Raw genomic sequence first — 19,941 nt, forward strand, 5'->3', positions numbered from 1 at the left:
GTGGGTAAGACCGGATGTCTTCTGGGTTGGTCTCTAAGTTGGTCACTGGCCGGTTGGTCGGTAGGCTTAATAGGAACAGAACCTTGGTAAAAAGGATACTTCAAAAAATACACAGAGGTCTAATTTGAATTTTAAGGTTTTTAAATTTAGCATGGTTAAGTGGTAATTGCAGAAGTTATAGTGATATTTTAAAATGCAACACTATTACACTATTACAATATTTTTTCTTATATATTCAATATGATTTCTTAACAATGCTACTTGAAATATTGTTTTAAAAATGTTGGATAGTGTTTATTTTTATTGTCATTATGTAAAACGTTTTTATATACAGAATGAGGTATTTTTGTAAGAGACATATTCCTTCCTATATTTTCAAAGTTCGTGATCTTTGGCTTAGGGATGCAGAAAAATATTGATATATCGAAATTTTTTTAGCCGATATTTTTCGTTTTGGTGAATTCTGATACCTAATTTTAAATGTCTTCGCAAAAATATATGTTTCTTGCATAATATTTCTTTATTTTTATTTTTTTTTCTAGGAAATGTCGATATTTATTATACTTCTTGCAAAAAATATATCGGTATTTTTTTAAAATATCGATATATCGAAATATCGTAATTTTTTTCGGCAGCCAACACCCCTACATTGGCGAAGCAAAAAGTTGCATATAGCAGATGCTAATAATATGTTACAGATAATTCAAGATCCTATCGGGTAATACCAATTAGCTTTAGCATTGTCAATTGGTTTCTGCCCATGAATGTTTCAAAACAGTAATTAGCGAGTGTGAGTATATTTTATTGTTTAGAAGGTTAACCTTTGATTAAGGACCTTTGGCCTTTGAATGTTCGATCATTTAAATTAACTAATATATCTGTAAATTAACTGCGGTGTCAAGAATTTTTGAAACAAAGTTATTTTAAGTTGGAACTATCTGCGGATATTTAATTTGATAATGTATAAGTAGGAGAGTTTTATTTTTAGTACGAAAATAAAACTGGCTGAAATTAAGCAGACTGGGATCAATATAACAACACTACAAATTTGAATTGATATATAATACTTACAAAAATTTCACAACGAAAATGCATATTTAATATTTTTAAAATCTAATTTAACAAATAATATTTGAAAGTAAATTACCTATTTTGGTCATATTTCTCGTCGAAACCGTCGATTTTGACCACATTCCACTCCTCTTTAATCTTTGCGTAACTGAAAGAAATCTGAAACAAAAAAGTACCATTACTATAATTTGTAATCCACCGGATATAATGAAAAATTTCCTTTCAGTCGGTCTTTTTAGTTTCTTTTCATATACCATCTATACGAGCGTATGTAATAAAAGTAGGCCGTAATGCTTTTTCTTGACGGGCTCCCTTAAAACGCTACAGTACCATTAGTCACCCGGTAATACACCTTCAGATTTTCACATTGTTTTACAAAGGATATAAAGGCGGCAAAAAGTATAACAAGAGAACGAGCCCCAATAACCGACTCGATAGGAGTCCTCCTGCAACTGATGAGATTTGCCATCCCGCAGTAAAATTACTTTTTTATCTTCGTCTCTTTGAGTAAGATATATTGCGATTTTGTTTTCTTTCGTGGGTGTCTTAAGTGGGTATTGCGAAAAATATGACTCTAATTAAAACAAAACGTAAAGTTAATATGACTTTGAGAGTTTCGGATAGTTGATGGGCGCGATAGTGAAACCGTAAAAGCGAAGTCGGCCTTTAAACGGCGTCGTAAAGACGTAACGTGAAAGCTTAAAGCCGAGAAGATTTTTCCAGTCGGGCTTTTGTCATAAAATTTTAAATTTATTCAAGTAGTACATAATTCCGCGAGAGTATTTCGGCGGCATTTTAAAATAGTTTGTTCGTACACGAATGTCGTATTTCGGTGTTTAACATATTTTATCAGGAAGAATAATAGCGAGCATCATCGATTGTTTAGCGCAGCACTGATGGGGAAGGATGGGAGTGAATTGCAGTTTGGCGATTTACGACTTCGAGACTTTGCATACCGCTCATGTTGATCATGATAATCTTGAAATACTTCTATTGCAATTTATGAAAAAAAAAAATAACATAAAAATCAGACCGAATGAGATATAATAAAATATATTATATCAATGTTCAATTAGTGGATTCAATTAGTCTGGCATGCAAAAAGTTTTAATTTTATTTGAGGATCTGATAAAATCAGATCAGATTGTTGTACGCCTGTACATAGATAAATGTTAGAGATATTTCTTTTTGTTATCTAATACCAACAGTTAACGCTTTCTACTGTTAATTTTTAAATATTTTGATTTTAAATAAAAAATAATAATAACAAAGTTATTTCCAAACCACATAAGAAATTGTATTAGGCGCTACTTAACCCCAAAGTTAAAAGGGATCTGAAGATAACAGAAGTGTACAAGGTCTCCGTAAGTATGGAAACGTGCGCATAGGAGATGATATCAAGTACATGAATAAAAAAGAACACTAATAATGCCTGTGATATGAACATACGATCGAGTCAGCTTCGGCTGAACATTGGATACCGGCTATAACATTCGGTCGACAGTCGAGATTCTATATAGGGATGTCGAAAAAATATCGATATATCAGTTTTTCAATATTTTCGAAAAATATCCATATTTTTAGTCTATATTTGTTTTGACCTATATTTGTATTTTAATATATGTAAGCCGATATTCTTCCATATTTTTCAAAAAAAACCTATCTAAAGTTAAGAAAACCATTTAATTACTTCTAGTAAACTTTTTAAATTGGTACTTAATTTTAAATATTAGTACTTAATTTTTTTACTAAATTTAGGTACTTAATTGTAAATGTTTATTAAAAATGTATATATACATATATATATATATATATATATATATATATATATATATATATATATATATATATATATATATATATTGCAAATAAATCGATATTTTTTTCTCCGATATATCGATAATTTTTAAAATATCGTTATAACAGAATATCGATATTTTTCTCGGTGGCTCACATCCGAAAATAGATACATTTAGCTAGCATCTTTTCGAGTTTATAATTACTGAATAGACCATAAAAAAAAACGATTCTCATCCAATTTGTAAATCGCTCAGTTGAGCCAGGCACACAAAAGGCTCACAAAATAGTTGTAAAAAACCTTAACATCAAGTTGCGTGATATATCTAAGGTATCAGAATATTGTATTTACACTTTTACATGGGATTTTGAGCATACATAGATATAGAAGACGAAAAAAAAAATTCGATATGAAATCAAATGAAAAATAATGTATTACGTCAATGCATAACAATAAGAAACATAGATCTGCTACTTATGTATCTAAGTAAAAAGTAATCAATGAAAACCTTTAAGGCGATCAAAAATAAATCGTTCTAGAAGAATGTAACGAAAAGAAAGAAAAAAGAAAATCGCAGATTTAAATGTTGTGTTACAACATAAAACATGTTAAAATAAATGTTTTTTTTTACATTACAATTACAATTAATTGCTCAATTACATTTGTTCGAATATGATCAGAAATATTCAATAATCACATATAAACAAATCAGAATAATTAAATATTATTTTATTAGAGTAGATGATTCAGATCGGCTGGCAAGGTTATGGCGTCTGTATTTTGGGATGCTACTACCACCTTGAAAAAGGCAGAACCATCAACAGCGACTATAACATAACGTTATTGGACCGTTTCAAGGATGAAATCACCAAAAAACGGCCGCTCTTGAAGAAAAAGAAAGTGGTGCTTCACCAAGAGAATGCACCGTGTCACAGTCAGTGAAAATGATGGTAAAAATCGATGAATTGGGCTTCGAATGCTTCCTTCCGTATTCATCCACCGTATTCTCCAGATTTGGCCCCCAGCGACTATTTCCTGTTCTCAGATCTCAACAGAATGCTCGCTGGGAAGAAATTTTCGTCGAATGAAGAGGTGATCGCCGAAACTGAGGCTTATTTTGGAGCAAAAGATAAATTGTACTACAAAAATGGCATCGAAAAGTTAGAGGGTCGCTATAATCAGTGTATCACCCTTGAAGGGAATTACGTTGAATAAAAAAACTAATTTTGCCAGAAAAAAATGTGTTTTAAATGGTAAGCCGGGGACTTGACGATTGACCTGTTTGTCGTGCGATATAACACCTCTATATTTGATGATCTATATCAAAATAATAATTTTAATAAACTAGCTTGCAATAATATTATGTGACAAATGGACCCGCTTCCACCAAAAAAAGCATATACAAAAAGAATCTAATTGGTGTTAATTGGTTATTGGTGTTAATATCAAGAGCAAAATCGAGCATTCACACCGTAAAATGTATACGAGGGAATTAGAAAAGCATAATGCAATTTAATAAAACCTAGTAAATTACAGTCGATCGCTAAAAACAACAATTAACCGCGATTATCAAGTATTGGGTAAATAATAAACATATCTGCTAAAAGTTATAAAGACGTCAAAATACAAGCACAATACAATAAAAAACACAATAAAATATGACGTAATATTCTATCCTTAAGAACAGTAAAACGCGTCGACTGTTTATAGATTAGGTATGTTACAGATGATGATAATGATGATTATTAATTTTCTATTGTTTAAAATAATTTTTATCTGAAATGTACTTGAATTATACTTAGTTTCATCTTACGCAATTAAATCATTAATGAAATATCCTTTCCAGATCTGCTGCGGCTATAAATACGAAGCGATGAAAAGCGCCGTGGGCCTAATACATATAGAACATGCGTGAGCGTAACTCAATATATCAGTTCAAAATGTATCTATTATTTATGAATATTCATTGAAATTATAGAAAGATTTATAGTAGACATCAAAAACGGATATTAATTAACGTATGGTGTACGAATATGAAAAAATAACGGTTATAGATTTACATTTATCTTTACCAAATATATCCTGTAGTTAAAACTGGTAATAAATTAACTTATGACAATGGAGAAAAGATAACATTAATTACAAAAATATTTAATAAACATATGAAAAATGAAAATAAATTAACTTTAAATAAGACACATAGAAAATATATTTAATAGAATGTATGGATTTTAACAATATTCAGAAATACTCACTTGATCTTCTATGATGTCACGATGGATAAATTTCATTGGTTCCAAGTGTGAATGGAACTGATCGACTACTGTCAACTGTTTCTGTAGTAAGTGCTCTGAAAATAAACAAACAAATATTTAATTAGTTCTATTATCTATTATCTCAGACTATTATGACATATAAGTTATGAGGCAATAATAATATTATAGTATTAGGTTACAATACGTCGCAGAAATATGTCTCAAAATTCTTAAATGCACGGATGAAGTCTTGAAATTTATTGTTATGGTCCTCCAAATTATTCTTTGTCACTGACATCAAAATCGCTATTTTAGTTAAATACTGGAACCAAAGCCGACAATTGCGACATTATGGAGCCCAAAGTTTATTAAAGTGTTTTGGTGGGCTTGGGCAAGAGATTTCTTCAAAAAAAAAAACAATCGCCATGACTGAGTGCCATGATTATCGTTTAAATACATTAAGTAAATATAAAATACCAAATGGAATTCTATTATTTTATGTAAGGAAATGTCAAATCTATCCAATTTAACAGTGAACTTAACAGTTATTGCTTAACAGTTCAAATTCAAAATATATTAGAACAACAAATAAAAAGATGTAAAAATTGTTCATCATAAATTCCTTAGATCCAGACCAGGTTATCAACATGAACTTTTCTTTGAGTGTCCAGCGTCATTTGCGAGAAGCTCTTAACTTTGCATGGCTCATAGCTTAAGAACTTAACTCATATTATAATGCAATTGCCCTGTTTGGTTTGTTATGCACCCATGGACTTGCAAGGCGCATGAGTTTATAGCAGAGTATAAAAAAGATTTTGGTATTTAAAGTCTATTTTTTTATCAAGGTAATAACGTTAATAACACTAGTAATAACAGCAATAATATAATAATCTTAATAATGAATCCGAGGATTCAAAACTGTATAACAAAAATACTATCTGCATACACACCAAAGGTCAATGACCCAATGATATTACACCACCTACAATGTAATTTAATGCAATTTAACAATTGTAATAGAAAAAACGCTCAACGCAAATATTATTTACGCTGAGTTATTTAGTTCTAAAAAATCTTGCCGGTAACATAATAAACAAAGTTATGACAAGGAAGAAAATACGAATAATATTGAAATTCAACTAGTTTGAAGTTTATGGTAAGAATATAACATAAAACACTTAGGTTTATACGGCTTTAGTATTCTATTTATAGATTCGTGAAGAGATTTCAAACATTTACAAGTCTGTAACAATTACAAAATGATCCATAATTACCACAAAATATATCCAGTCCCAAGAGAAAAGAATGTATGTGTAAATTTCAGTATGAGGTAAACATAATAAAACCTTAAATTAAGAATATTACCTTTATTTGGTGGCATAAAATGTATAAATGGAGTCATCAGGCAATTCATCCGTTAATGAAAGGGACAGAAATTATATAAACATATATGAATTTGTATTTACTGTATGATGTATTTTATATATTATTATATTTATTTTATGTATTTTATTACTATTTTGAAGGTGAAATATTTGTTAACTGGGTTTAAATTGTTTCAGACACAATGGCTATGAAAGTATGAAAAAATAAAAGCTGACAAGTGCAATATGTCCTTAGAAGAGGATATTATGCTAGTATCTTCCCAAATTATAAAAAATAAACTTGCTAACAAGAATATTTGAGACATATTTTGGAAAAAATTAACACCTTGAAACTATTGATATATCTGCTGTGTAAAGAATAACATAGTTAAGTGACTCTTTTCTGTAAAACTACTGTGTTTAATGAGTTTTATTTTATATTTTAGGTCGAAGATATGGTAGTTTTTTTCGACAGAAGCTAAGAAGCGATTGTTCAGTTATAGTGCGTTAAATGGATGGTTACCATCCATTTTTTACATGTTGATGTGTTCGTCACATTTTAAAATGTTTGCATTGTTCTGGGAATTAAATAAAATTAGTTGGCAAATTTAATACTTTCATATTGTTAATAATTATTTTATATGCAATTATTATCAAATATATTTTCGATCACTAGTTGTGAAATACTTTTTAAATATTATTTCATAAATTTTGTACTATGGAGAGTATCAATAAATCTAATTCCCTGCAATGAAAGATAAGAAAAACAATTAATAATTTTGACACGTTTTTTTGTAATTACCATTTGCAAAATAGAAATCAAAGTTAAATGTTATTTGAGATTCCTGCAAGTAAAATATAAATATTTTAATTTTTCGTGTTTTTAGTAAGGTTTTTATATAATTATATGTATTATTATTAATTATTAATAGATATAAAACACATATTTATCATTCAAAGACATCTTTATAGTAATAATTAAATTACAGGAAAACAGGGTTATTTTTTCGAAACCAAAACATATGTCATTCATATTCCTGCAAATTTTGCCCACGTTCGTTCAAATTTGTTGGCCAGATCATCGACTGCTGGAACTGCGTTCTGTTCGTCGCCAAACGTTGAAAGTCATTGTGGCGAACACTGAAACTAAGCAAAGGGCATGCGCATTACGATTTTGAACCAATTTTGAAACCTGTTCATCACAAATGTTCGCCGAATTCAGCTCATGCGCATTTTTTCAATTTTCCTATGAAATTCGTCCCGAATGATCAGGTCTGTACCCACAATTACGTAAGTAATTAACTTTTTAAATTTTTTTATGAAAAAATTACCTTTTGTAATCAGTAAATTAATTTCATTTGAAGTAGTATTTTTAAAAATATCATCACTGTGTATAAACTTTTTCTGCCATTTTGACAAAAAATCCGCCAATGCTCAAAACTTTTCAAACACTACATTTATCTGCTATATTGAAATTGAAACCTAAAATTTCTATTTATTGAACGAATATTACATGTTGAAATGAGATAAAAGAGTATATTATCCTATTATTTTAAACTAACCAGTATCCATAAATTACTAGATAACTCTACTAGCAAAATTTGGTAAGTGACAAGAAAATAATAAAAAAGAATTGCTAGAAAACTATTGGAAAACTTCAACGAGATGTCAGATGAAGATGTACGAATCCTTTTCTGTATAAATAGCGACAGAGAAAAGGACGGAAATAATTGCTTGGGACAGTTAAATGTATATGTGGTTATATTTTCCAACGGTATTATAAGCGAGACGGACATGTATATATGTATATATGCGTTCAGGAACTAACCTCGAAAGAAAAGGAAAAAAGTAATTACTGAATACTATTATAATTATAATACATAACATGCAATTTATAATTTAATTTTAAACGAAGTAGAATTATTTTTATATTTGAATGTTCTCTGGGTCTGTAAAAAGGAATTGAATTTTTCTATGGAATTGAATAATACCCCATAAATACAAATGCTTTATTGTATTTTAATGTGTTAATTGCTATTTTTAACCTACTGATATTGAGTCCCAATTGAGATACTTATCCGATCAAATGCTGCTAGATAAATAGGTCTATAAACATCTTGATTTACTGTTGATCCATTATCTTGATCGAATTTATATTAAACCTGAATTTGACTGAAAGAGTAAACTTACGACAGATGCTATTGATATATTTAATGGTAATTTTAATTTTCTTTTAGGTAAGTCTTATCAATGATTGTCGAAAATCTCCCTGATCCCTAAAGAACGGCGTCTATGGTATCAACATACAACGAAGATTTCAGAACGTCAATTATCTCATCGTTTAAATTGGAGCGGTCGAAATTGCAGCGGCGAAAGACAAATATGATGTGGGTGTGCGAAACTGTGAACCGGGCGGGCCCAAGTCAATTCCGAGCAATTGTGGTCTTTAATCTAATTGACGTTTCCTCAATTTAGCGCCGTGACGAGGCTGTGTATTTTTCTGGGCCCGTCCAGACTGAAGCTACTGCCCCCGCCACACCTAGTTAAGTTGACGAGCGGAGCAGGTGCGCGAGAAATTCTTTTGACGTTTTCTCCTTTCTTTCTGTAATAGGCTTGACGAAGATAATGGCCGATAGGGTAGATGATCTTTAAGACACAATTAACTTAATAAGAATCGGCTATCAGAACTGAGAATGACGGAACATCAAATAGGATTTCTTTCTATTTTTCCTGATTTTTTTGTTACGGATTATAGTTTGAAGTAGTATATGTTATGTCCAAATTAATAATCGAAATATAATTCATTAATGTCAATGTTTTTTCAAGTCTTCAAAGCAGTTGTAAATTTCGATTTCAAATAAAACATAAATAAAACATATGGCGTATCGATGGAACTGTCGCGAAGAACCACTGCTGTGTCCGTAGATTGTCGTAATAAAAAACCAACATATTTTTTTACTAATCTCTTAGAACTTCAACAATCTGTCCATGGGCAATAAATACTTTTATGATTTCCGTTATACAATATAACTATACTGATATGTAGAAAATCGCTACATTAAGTGATCTGCTGTACAAACTTATAATATAAATATATTCTATTAAATATTATTGTATCCCACTCCATATATCTATTAATCAGTTGATATGGCGTTTAAGCCTACGCACTTAAGTGTCATCGCGTACATTTAACTGTTTAGCGAGTGCATTGGGATGCAGTAACAGTTTTTCAGAGTACTTTACACTAACACTTTGAATCAAGCTCGTTATGGGGTTCAAGGGGATATCACGCTGAATTAGTTTGTTGGGGACGTAATATGGGGCATCGATGGTGACTCGCAACACTTTATTCTGGAACCTCTAAAGAATAGCTATGAGAGATTTGCTAGCAGTACCCCACAGTTCAATATCAAGGGGCTAAATGGGCCTAAGCATTGACTTATACAGCAAAACCCTGTTATCTAAGGATAATCTAGATTTACGCCCGATCAGCCAATACTCCATTTTTTGTTTTCAACCACAATTCAACTTTGTTTAGATGAAGTTGGAGGTCTCTTGTGGCTGATATTGGACCCTCGTGTGACGATATGACCGCTATATCATCAGCACATGTTGCAACAGTAGTATTTCTTAAGGTCGGTATGTCAGCTGTATAGAATAGATATAACAATGGACCAAGGACACTGCCCTGTGGAGCATCTGAATATATTGAGATTGTAGATTGTTGAATTTTCTCTTGTTTCCTTCTGTTCTAAGCTGTTGCCAGGTTTTTCGCAGAAAACAATTTGTGTGAAATTATTTTAACTTTAATACTTATACGATTGTTCATAGGACACATCAAGGATACTTTAGATATAATAAAAAAAATCTTAAAAAGGTTTTCGATGGGATTTTTTGAAAATAAGGCACTTCTTCCTTACAAGGCAGGTCCGCTTCGTACCAAAACCTACTATCTGGTTTAGATATGCGGACGTAATGCTCTGTCATTTGGAATCATAGGTGGGACAATCTCTACCATCCAATTGATCATGGAGATGGAGATATTTTAGTTAGGCGAAAGGACACTAAATATCAGGTTTTCAGGAAACCAATTCATCATGACATTTTCAATTTCTTAATTCACAGGTCTTCCTTAATCACATCTTAACTTGATTATTTAGAGTGAACTTGATCACCTCAAAGGTGTCTTTTCAAAAATTTCAAAATGAATACAGCTTAAGGGATATCAATAAAAAGATCCCGATAATGTACAATAAGATCCAATAGCTCACCTGCTGCAAAAATGGAAAAGAATATGATAAAACTGAAAAAGTTTCCTTAGCATTTCGCCCATTTTTTCATATAACAAGAGACCGCCTTGGAATAGTACTAACGAAATTATAGTAAAAACGATTATTTAAGCCACACAGGACGATATATCAGGTATATATAAGATTCCCTGTAGGATGTAGGAGAAACTGGGAGGATTATAAGTTCGCGGATAAAATTAACTAAACGATATATGAACTATGAACAGACCGTCCAGTCAATTTAGGCTGAATACTGGATGTATTTAGTTCAATCTATATTTTACCTACTCCACAAGACTATTTTTGAGAGAAAAATTGAGAGGTTTTTGAGATTTAGAGACACTAAAATAATTCCAACCAAGATAAAGCCTCTAAAACCAATCCTATCTGGTATAACATTCTCCTGATTTTTTTATTACTCAGAGAACTATGAAAATGTAAGCTTCATGCAAGCAATGCTTAATCTAGAAAATTTGGAAACACCAAATCAAATTTATTCCTGGAATAATAATGAAAAACACAAATATTTTCACGTTTTATTATTTCATGATCGCCATACCATTTATGTTCAACAACTGACCTATTTGCAGATTAACTGACCGACATTACTTACTAAATTCTAAAATAATTTTAATGGGGTCATAAAAGAGTTTCACATAATGGACATACTCTATACTAAAACGCCTTTTCTTAAAAGTTAACTGCATTTTTATCTGGAAAATAGATCTCGATCATAAACTTTTAACTTTGCTAAACTTTAAATTACTTGTATTAAGTTGCCAGTCAACCGCAACTCTCGGTATTATTGCGAAATAAAATTGATAATATGACTTTGTCTCTCGGATAAACTTTAATTAATCATAACTTTTATACCATTTGAAAAATGTTTCCATTGGTGCAGACTATATTTATATGAGAGTTTATACAATTAAGGGAAGATATTACAAAGATTACTATTATTAAATGACTTTCATAAACTATTAAATTGATTGATTTTTATTGGTTATACCCAATAGCATCTGGTAATTTTTAAGATCGGCGTTCACATAATAATTACGTGACTGGCATGGTAATTATACAACCAATTACCAATTTACAACCATACCCTGACGGGATTGGAACTTGGCTAAATGATTTCAAGTGTCATATCGTGCGAAGCTTAAAGTTCTGCTCCTACTCTAAGCTAGCTGATACAGATCAAACATAGTATTTTCGTTTCGAGCCTGAGCTCTGAGAGCTGAGTTGGTTCGAATCTTTTAGAACTTGTGATAAAAGTCATAATATTTTCCATTGAAAAGTTCTTGGCATAATTTGCGAAAAAATTATGAAAATGTGGTAGGTTTGATTTGAACAAGAGAGTTGGCTTATATTATCAGGAGTATTTCTCTTTTGCTGCCAATGTTCTCTCCACTCGGCTTGTTTAGAATATCTCCATGGCTGTTTTTATAACTGTATTGTGTGTAATATCCAGTTTTTACATGTAAAGGCCAGAAATCACGGAGAAACATTGAGATATATATTTGAGTTTTGAAAAAGTTACAGGTTTGTAATAGTTCAAGAATACGATTCTATGGGCACCCAGAAACCAACCTCTTAACCAAAGTTTAGAGCAAGTTAATATCAGCTGAACATTCATGTGAAAGAGTCACTTAAAGCACCTAAATTAAGGTTAGTCAGTTAAGCACTAAGAATGTGCGGTTCTATGATCCACGGCGAAAGGGAATCAAGGCATTTCCGTGGAAAGCTTTGATTCATTTTGTGATAATAATGTTCGTGATAAATTGCTATGTCGTCTGCAGTTAAGTACGAGTAGTTAAAACCTTTGTACGTAAAGCCCAAGTGTGTATAAAATGTGTAAAGCCTAATTAACTTTGTATTAATTTATCGCTAAGATACTGAGTATTGATTGCGGATGATTAGAAATTATCAACTATGGATTAAGGAGGTTTTCAGCATTTGTTGTATTACCGTACTAATATTTCGTTGTGTTAATTTGATTAAAATATGTCCCTGTTATTGTTATTATGTGAAAAATGTTTGAAAGTAAGATTTAGATTATATATTAGAAAATATTTATTTATATAAGTTATTTCCCTTAAGGGCGCTTCGTTCTTTTAATTCAGTAAGAAAGCAAAATGTGTACCGTAAACAATATTGCAGTACTATATTTCAATGAATTATACAGCTATATATTTCATGATGATTTATCCAGAAATAATTACTATACCCTCGGCATTTGATTGCCGATTTGTATCTGTAGCAAAAGGACTATTATAGTTCATTAAAATTTCATGGAAAATTATCTTATTAACACTGTATGTATTAAAGTTATATTGCGTGCTGCACACAAGAATTTTAAATAAACACCATAACTTACGTACAGGTATATATTGCTACACATATTGCCAGAATAAAGGGGATGGATAACATAACATTCACATATAGAATAGGGGATAACATAATAACATCATGCAATATCGTTCATAATCCATGTCTGTGGATCCGCTACTATTTATATATGGGGAACCCCAAAGGAAGCCTACGATCTGAACTGTCTGCTTCTTACAGGTTTCGCTTTGGTTTGAGTGGCAATATCGTGGTATTCAACAGACCTCATTGACATCACTGCCCGGATTACTGCAAATTAATATTTCAACACCCTCAATGATGAAATTCTTAGTATGACTAGCATATTGCTGTGAAACACTGCCCTATTTCAAGAGGTAATGCGTCCATACACGCATCAAAAAGTATCCAGTCTTCATTTAAGGAACATTACGTTAACTTTATTACAAATCTTACCTGGCCAGCACAATGGACAGATCTCAACATAATTGTACCGTTATAGAGCAGAGAGTGAAGAGTGATTTTCATTTCCAATACTATTCAAGCAATTGGTGGATGGATGTTTTGGTAATAGAATTAGGTACCTACCTAGGTAGTAGAACCATTCCGTTGTAAGCTATTAAGATAGACTCTACGAATCTACTCCGAGAATAATAGCAGCTGTTTTAAAACTAAATGGTGTTTTGACTCTGTTAATAAATACATTTTCTATACATGTCAGCTGCTTATATTATTTTGTCCATGTCTTGTATATATAGCGATAGTGAAACATAAAGTAACTAAAGAATAGAGAAAGATGATGATTAAGAAATAATATGAAGTTCAAGTATATCAGGGATCTGGGATAATGCTTGTGTTATCAGACAGAAGTAAAGTGTCAAGACAATTGAAGAAAACAAATTAGTCCAGAGATACGAATATACAGTTGAAAAATAAAAAGATAGCGATGGAAATAATAATGAACATAACATACAATGTTATTTCAGCTGTTATTTTAGTCTGAATTATTTTAGTAAAATATCGATTGGTACATGGCAAATTTTATAAAATAAAACATATATTGACTCAGTATCTAGTTATCCATAAACACATTATGGAATAATCCTCATGATACTGAATTTGAAGTATTGAAATCACAACAGCTAGGTGGCGTTAGTAAAATTAAATGACGAGACAAAATAATACCAAAAAATAAACGACAGCGCTCATTAAATTTTATGGTTTGAGAGCGAACATATTAAAATATTCATAATGCATGTGCGATTCTCGATTTTTGTTCATGTTCGAATCGTCGGCTGGAGGCTCGATTTATTTTGCCTGGTTTAACCAGCACTTTAGCACTTAGCTCACGCCACCCTATACTTCATAATAGTGCCACCTTTTTGTGAGGCATTATTGCATTGTAAGTGAATTATCCACTTAAAAACGCATTACTCTTGATGGATCGATTAATTGAACCATATTATGAACGTTGGGTTTTTTATTCGGCTATTGTGCTACAAAATTGTTTACGTTGGAAAAAATATTACGCTAAACAGCACTAAATATGTAATTGAATTGATAATTTATACGGCAGCTGCATCTTATATCTCGAGATGATGCTAACATAATGATGTCATGTGGCTATACATTTTTATGCTATCCTTTCTTGTAATATAAATAACATTCTTGGCATTATAAATAAATATACTGGCTAACTGTACCACAACCTTGAATATTAAGAGGAGGATTTTTGATATCATTAAAAAAGACGAATGAATTCTTCATTCAGACCATATGCCGTTGCCACCTATAGATGATAATGGAGCAATATTTGGAGAATGCGGGGGGGGGGGGAGTTGGAAGTCTGATTTTAAATTTCCATTTTCATACTTTGTGAAAGTCCGACACAAAAAGATAAGTCGAATCAATAGAATGTTCCTGTAATAATTTCTCTCGGTATTATAAACTCGTGGCTAGAGTTGGTTTCACCATATATCCAAGACCTTTGCGTCATAAAAATTTGGCTTCATCGTAGATGTGAAAATGTGACTGGGGTATCCCTAAGACTTTCTCCGTTTGAGGATGTCATAACATCTTGGTATCATCAATTTTCGTTGCCATATGTTTCTTTTTATGTCCTTCAGTTGCAGTTTTTTTTATAATTAAAAGCAAATCGTCGCAAATGGTGCTTTCTAGGCTGAAATTTGGTTGTTTGGTCACCTAGAGATGATGAAGAGACAGAAATTAACAGGATTATTTATGAGTTATTCGAGTGATTGACATTTACAGCTGATGACACAGCTACTCGAGGGAGCCCGGAGAAAGAAGAGGCCATCGAGTTTTTTATTTCTTATTCCAGATTGATGAGCTAGAACCAAATGGCCTTTTGCTGATGTCGGGATAAAGATATTTTGAGGGTGACAGAGACCCTGAGGTACGATTGGGATTGTCGTAATTGGTTTAACTATCGGAGTTTATGGATGGGTAGGGATTTGATAATGTTTTTTTTGTGTTCTAATGCGTCAAGGGAGAACTTTACACTGAGCATATTCGTGAAGATTTTCACGAACGGGATTCATTTATTCATTCATTCGAGGTGAATATTTATGTTCCTCATAAAACCATGGGTCATTGAGTAACTCGCGGATTTTTGTAGACTGGAATTCTGCAAGATGCATCTGCATTCTTGCAAGATGTCTCTCACAGACGTACATGTACCACATATGTTTAATAAAATAGTATTTCATGGTAAATTAATAGTTTTTGAGTTGTTAACATTTCATCATTTCTTTCATTACAACTGGCACGTCGGTAGGAATTTCGAATTAACCGGAATCCAATTGATTATCAAGGGATAAAGACAGATTGACTTTGGATTGGCAATCGTTCCGCAGTTATTCTAACCTAGAAATGGTGTAGTTAAGTGGAGTTTGAGCAAAAGTATTGGAATTGAAGGTACTCAAAGATCTCTAGTCATAAAGGGAATAAGACCACCAAAGATGGACTGAAGTTGCTGTGAACAAACATAGTCTACTGGAATTTGGATAGAAGCTTGCAGTTCGGGCTGAACGGTTATCAAAGAAGGATTGAAGTAGCTCAGTTTTAAGTCTAAGATAAGTTACTATTGGTATCTGAAGTTATTGAAACTTGGAAAACCATTCCATACATGAATACCACATACATTTAGGCAGCATCTGCATTTAGAAGATTAATAAAAATAAATTGGCTGATAGAGGAACATAAAAATAATTTACAATAAATATAAGCTGTCTAGATGGGACAATGACCATGTTCATTCTTATGATCGTTCATATAGTAGGAAAGTGTTATATAACGCGACTGTTAACAGGTCTGTATATGAAACCTGTGTATTCGAAGACGTGATATGATGGTAATGGTAGTAATGAGTGAGTCTAGACACAGTTTGATTTATGTTCGAATAGAATTAAACGAAATTATTTTTTTTAATACAACGGCGGCTGAAAAATCTGCCATATTCAAGCCAATGGAAGAAAATTTACACATTAAATTTTTGCTTTTAACAGTGAATACTAGTAACTCCACCAGACGGAGGAATCCGAAGTTATCTTTAGATTATAAGATATTGACGTACAAATCGTTATTTAAATCAATTTCATCCTGCTAAAGCCAACTATGTGGTACTTCTGGCAAATTCAACATAACCATCATTCAACGGTTCCAAAATAAGATATTGCATTTCCAATGAAATGATACAGAGTTATATCCTTCTAGAGACCACAACGAGTAGAATTCAAAGTGTTCGTGTAAAGTATTAAAGAAAGATTGTCAGTGTACCCCATTGTACTTGACAATTGTTAAATGTAAGTGATAATAGTAAAGTGATAGGAAATGTTTACCAATACATATACTTTACAGCAAGATTCAGAACGAGATATTTTACACAGGAGATTACTTCTAATCTTCTTCATGTGACGTATGCAATAATAACAGTAAAAATACTTATTACCAACTGAAGATGTTGTTGAACCACTAAGGGTAATAAAAAATATGCCATAAGATAACTTACCAATAATATAACCCATTGTAACATCGTCTGGAAGTCGGATTCGTTCGCCGATGCTGATGAATTTTCCATCGCTGAAATCAAAATAAGTCAATCGATATTAAATATGCCGATAAAAGAAATCCAAAGTAATTCGGATACGCCGAACACAATCAAACTTTTTACGAACAAACTAATCAGAAACATTGGCCAAACATAAAACTTTTATGAGTATTTAAAACGCCCGAAGAAAATTACACATTCATTCGATATTGGAAGAGGCTTTGTGTGTTCAACTGCCTCGACCGATAATCGTACGAAAGTAAACCCTTAAGTTCGCCGATACTCGATTAATTCTTTTTTTATATAACATAGGATTTTACAATAAGGACGGGTTGATGTTGGTAGCCCTTGGCGACCTTATTGAATGTTAGCTTAGATGTCAGTTTTCGCTTTAAAATAATTTCTAGCGATAAATTTTTATATAAAGGTCTATTATTAACAAACGTAGATGGAATGACGCCAACCTACACTAAATTAACCAGGTAGTAAGCAAGTATAAAAAGTTACTCTTTGCTGTGGCACCAAAGACAGCATCGGCAGTTTCACTGTAGCTTTTCGTTCAGTATGTAATTTAATCGGCCGGTTTTTTCTTATGGGACTTTCTAAAATTGAAGATATATATCAATAAATTACAATCATAACCCTGGTCACGGCATGGGCCGTTTAAACGAGTCGTTAAGACCTTACAGACAACTTGTTTCATTATTTTTCAATATCAATCTATATTATTGAAATACTCTAATTATTATTATTTTTATAATTGCTAGTGATTGTTCAGTCGTCGAAATTCGATCACTATTTATTAAGTTAATAATGTTTCCACATAATAGAGTAAAGAGAATAATTTAAAAATGATATGTTACTAAACTTTATTTTGACAGTGTATTCAACATAAGATCAGAAATATATTTGACATACAATATTAATTCAAGACATACTATCTCAAAAACAAAGAGTAACTCACCTTTTTTAAATTGTATTGAAGTAAATATAATTTCCATTAAGTCAGAATAATCAACAAAGCATTGATATTAAATATCTCATCTATTCTATAGCATTGTTTTAATATAAACAATAACGAAAGCAATTAGGTATTTTTTTACAAATTAGAAATTTCTATTAAAGGAATGTATTTACAATAACTAAATTAACTAATAAGTTTTAAGCTTATTAATTTAATTACTTTATAAATAAACAAAATAATTGATACAAGGGTTCAAATAACAAAATTTTACATAACATAGTTACATATCTTATTGCGTTAATTGTTGAACACTTTAGTATTTATCAATGCTTGAAAATGTTAATAAAACTATTGTTAATAATTCATAATTTCTTCTACTTGCTCTATGTGTTCCATCTATTCAAATTATGTAGTTAGTTTTATTTTAACTACTGCATATTTTCATTAGTTCATTTATGTATTCATATAATCTTTGTATTTTATAAGATAAAAACTTTGTAATGGAGAAAATCCAAATTTGATTAAGAATATTAATAACAATAATGTTTGAATAATATTGAATTGTATAATATTAAAGTCTCTAATTTGATCGGTGGATCCCATTTCTTTTGTTATATAACCGACATATGTATTTTACCATAACCGATATTTTGCAATTTTACTGTCAGTATGTTAAAATTAATCGAGAGTTTATTGCAATAAATTGACTTTGAACGTAATATAAAGTAATATTTTGTTGTATGTAAAGCAAGTATTCTTTTTGTAATAAAAATAATAAAAAATGGGAATAATATTTTGGCGATAATATATGATCAGCCTGGTACAGGGTAAATATACAATATTTCTATTTCGTATTTCTTATATTTAAAATATATCTGGAGGGGTTTATCTGGACTGGACCTGCAGTTTAACTTGGGCTCCGAATCTCGGCATTAAGCCTACCGACTGGCGAGTGACCAACTTAGAAATCAACCCAGAAGGTATGCGGTCTTACCCAGCCTGGTTACTGGCGGTCCTGGGATCATTTTCCTTGTCAGATTTTGCATTCTTGCCTAGGATATTCACAAACGTAAATTTACGACCATGCCCTAGCAGGATTCGAACACGTGACTATCGCAGCAGTAGGTGGACCGTCCTATCGCCTTTACTACTACGCCACCAAACAGGCAAAATATTATTATAATACTACAGGGGGATTTTTTTAGCAATGTCTCTTATTTGCTGAAACTAGTAAAGACCAGTAGTGTTAATTCAATAAAAACATACACCATTTCTTAATACGACTTACAAAAGTTTGCTTATTTAAAGCCAATATAAAAACGCAAATTGATGTGAGAAAAACATTTTTAGATCAAAATTCACATATTTTAGGAGTAAGCCGATTTATTTATTATACCAGAAGGCAACAATTGGGACACCATCTACATGTCATGTAGTTTAAGTGGTTGAAAGTAGTTTAAACACAAATATGAAGAAATTGGAAGTTTTTGTTTCTGCAAACTGGAGTAGCCGGAATGGTTATATTGAAGAGATCATAAAGATTTAATTATCAAGAAAGAAAGGAAGAGAGGTGGATGTTAAATCGATAATCGTTCGGAAGCTACTTAAAGCGTCCCTTTACATAGTCCCCGGTTTCAACAGATATTTGCAGTTCAGGGTATCAGTTACTCAGCTGAGAATGATTGTATTTTGGGTGGAAGATCGAAACTTTGAAAAACGCTTAGGCCGTGGATTCCTGGATTGTGTTTCTGAATATTTTCAGATTGAAGACACCTTCTCTAGCCT

The 19,941-nt window shown here is 31.5% G+C and overlaps 1 protein-coding gene across 1 annotated transcript in view; it reads right to left on the minus strand.

Moving 5' to 3' along the window:
• Positions 1 to 19,941, minus strand: part of fng (fringe) — a 271,035-nt gene that overhangs the window by 12,326 nt on the left and 238,768 nt on the right. The window contains exons 7-9 of the mRNA XM_076397535.1: positions 17,154 to 17,224; positions 5,125 to 5,219; positions 1,148 to 1,230 (exon numbers count right to left, since the gene is read on the minus strand). Coding sequence (XP_076253650.1) covers positions 1,148 to 1,230; positions 5,125 to 5,219; positions 17,154 to 17,224 — 249 coding nt within the window. The remainder of the gene's footprint in view (positions 1 to 1,147; positions 1,231 to 5,124; positions 5,220 to 17,153; positions 17,225 to 19,941) is intronic.

This window comes from Rhynchophorus ferrugineus, unplaced genomic scaffold (genome assembly GCF_030347505.1).
Source record: "Rhynchophorus ferrugineus isolate W39M unplaced genomic scaffold, kcgeb_rfMv2 rfM2, whole genome shotgun sequence".
NCBI classification, from domain to species: Eukaryota; Metazoa; Arthropoda; class Insecta; order Coleoptera; family Curculionidae; genus Rhynchophorus; species Rhynchophorus ferrugineus.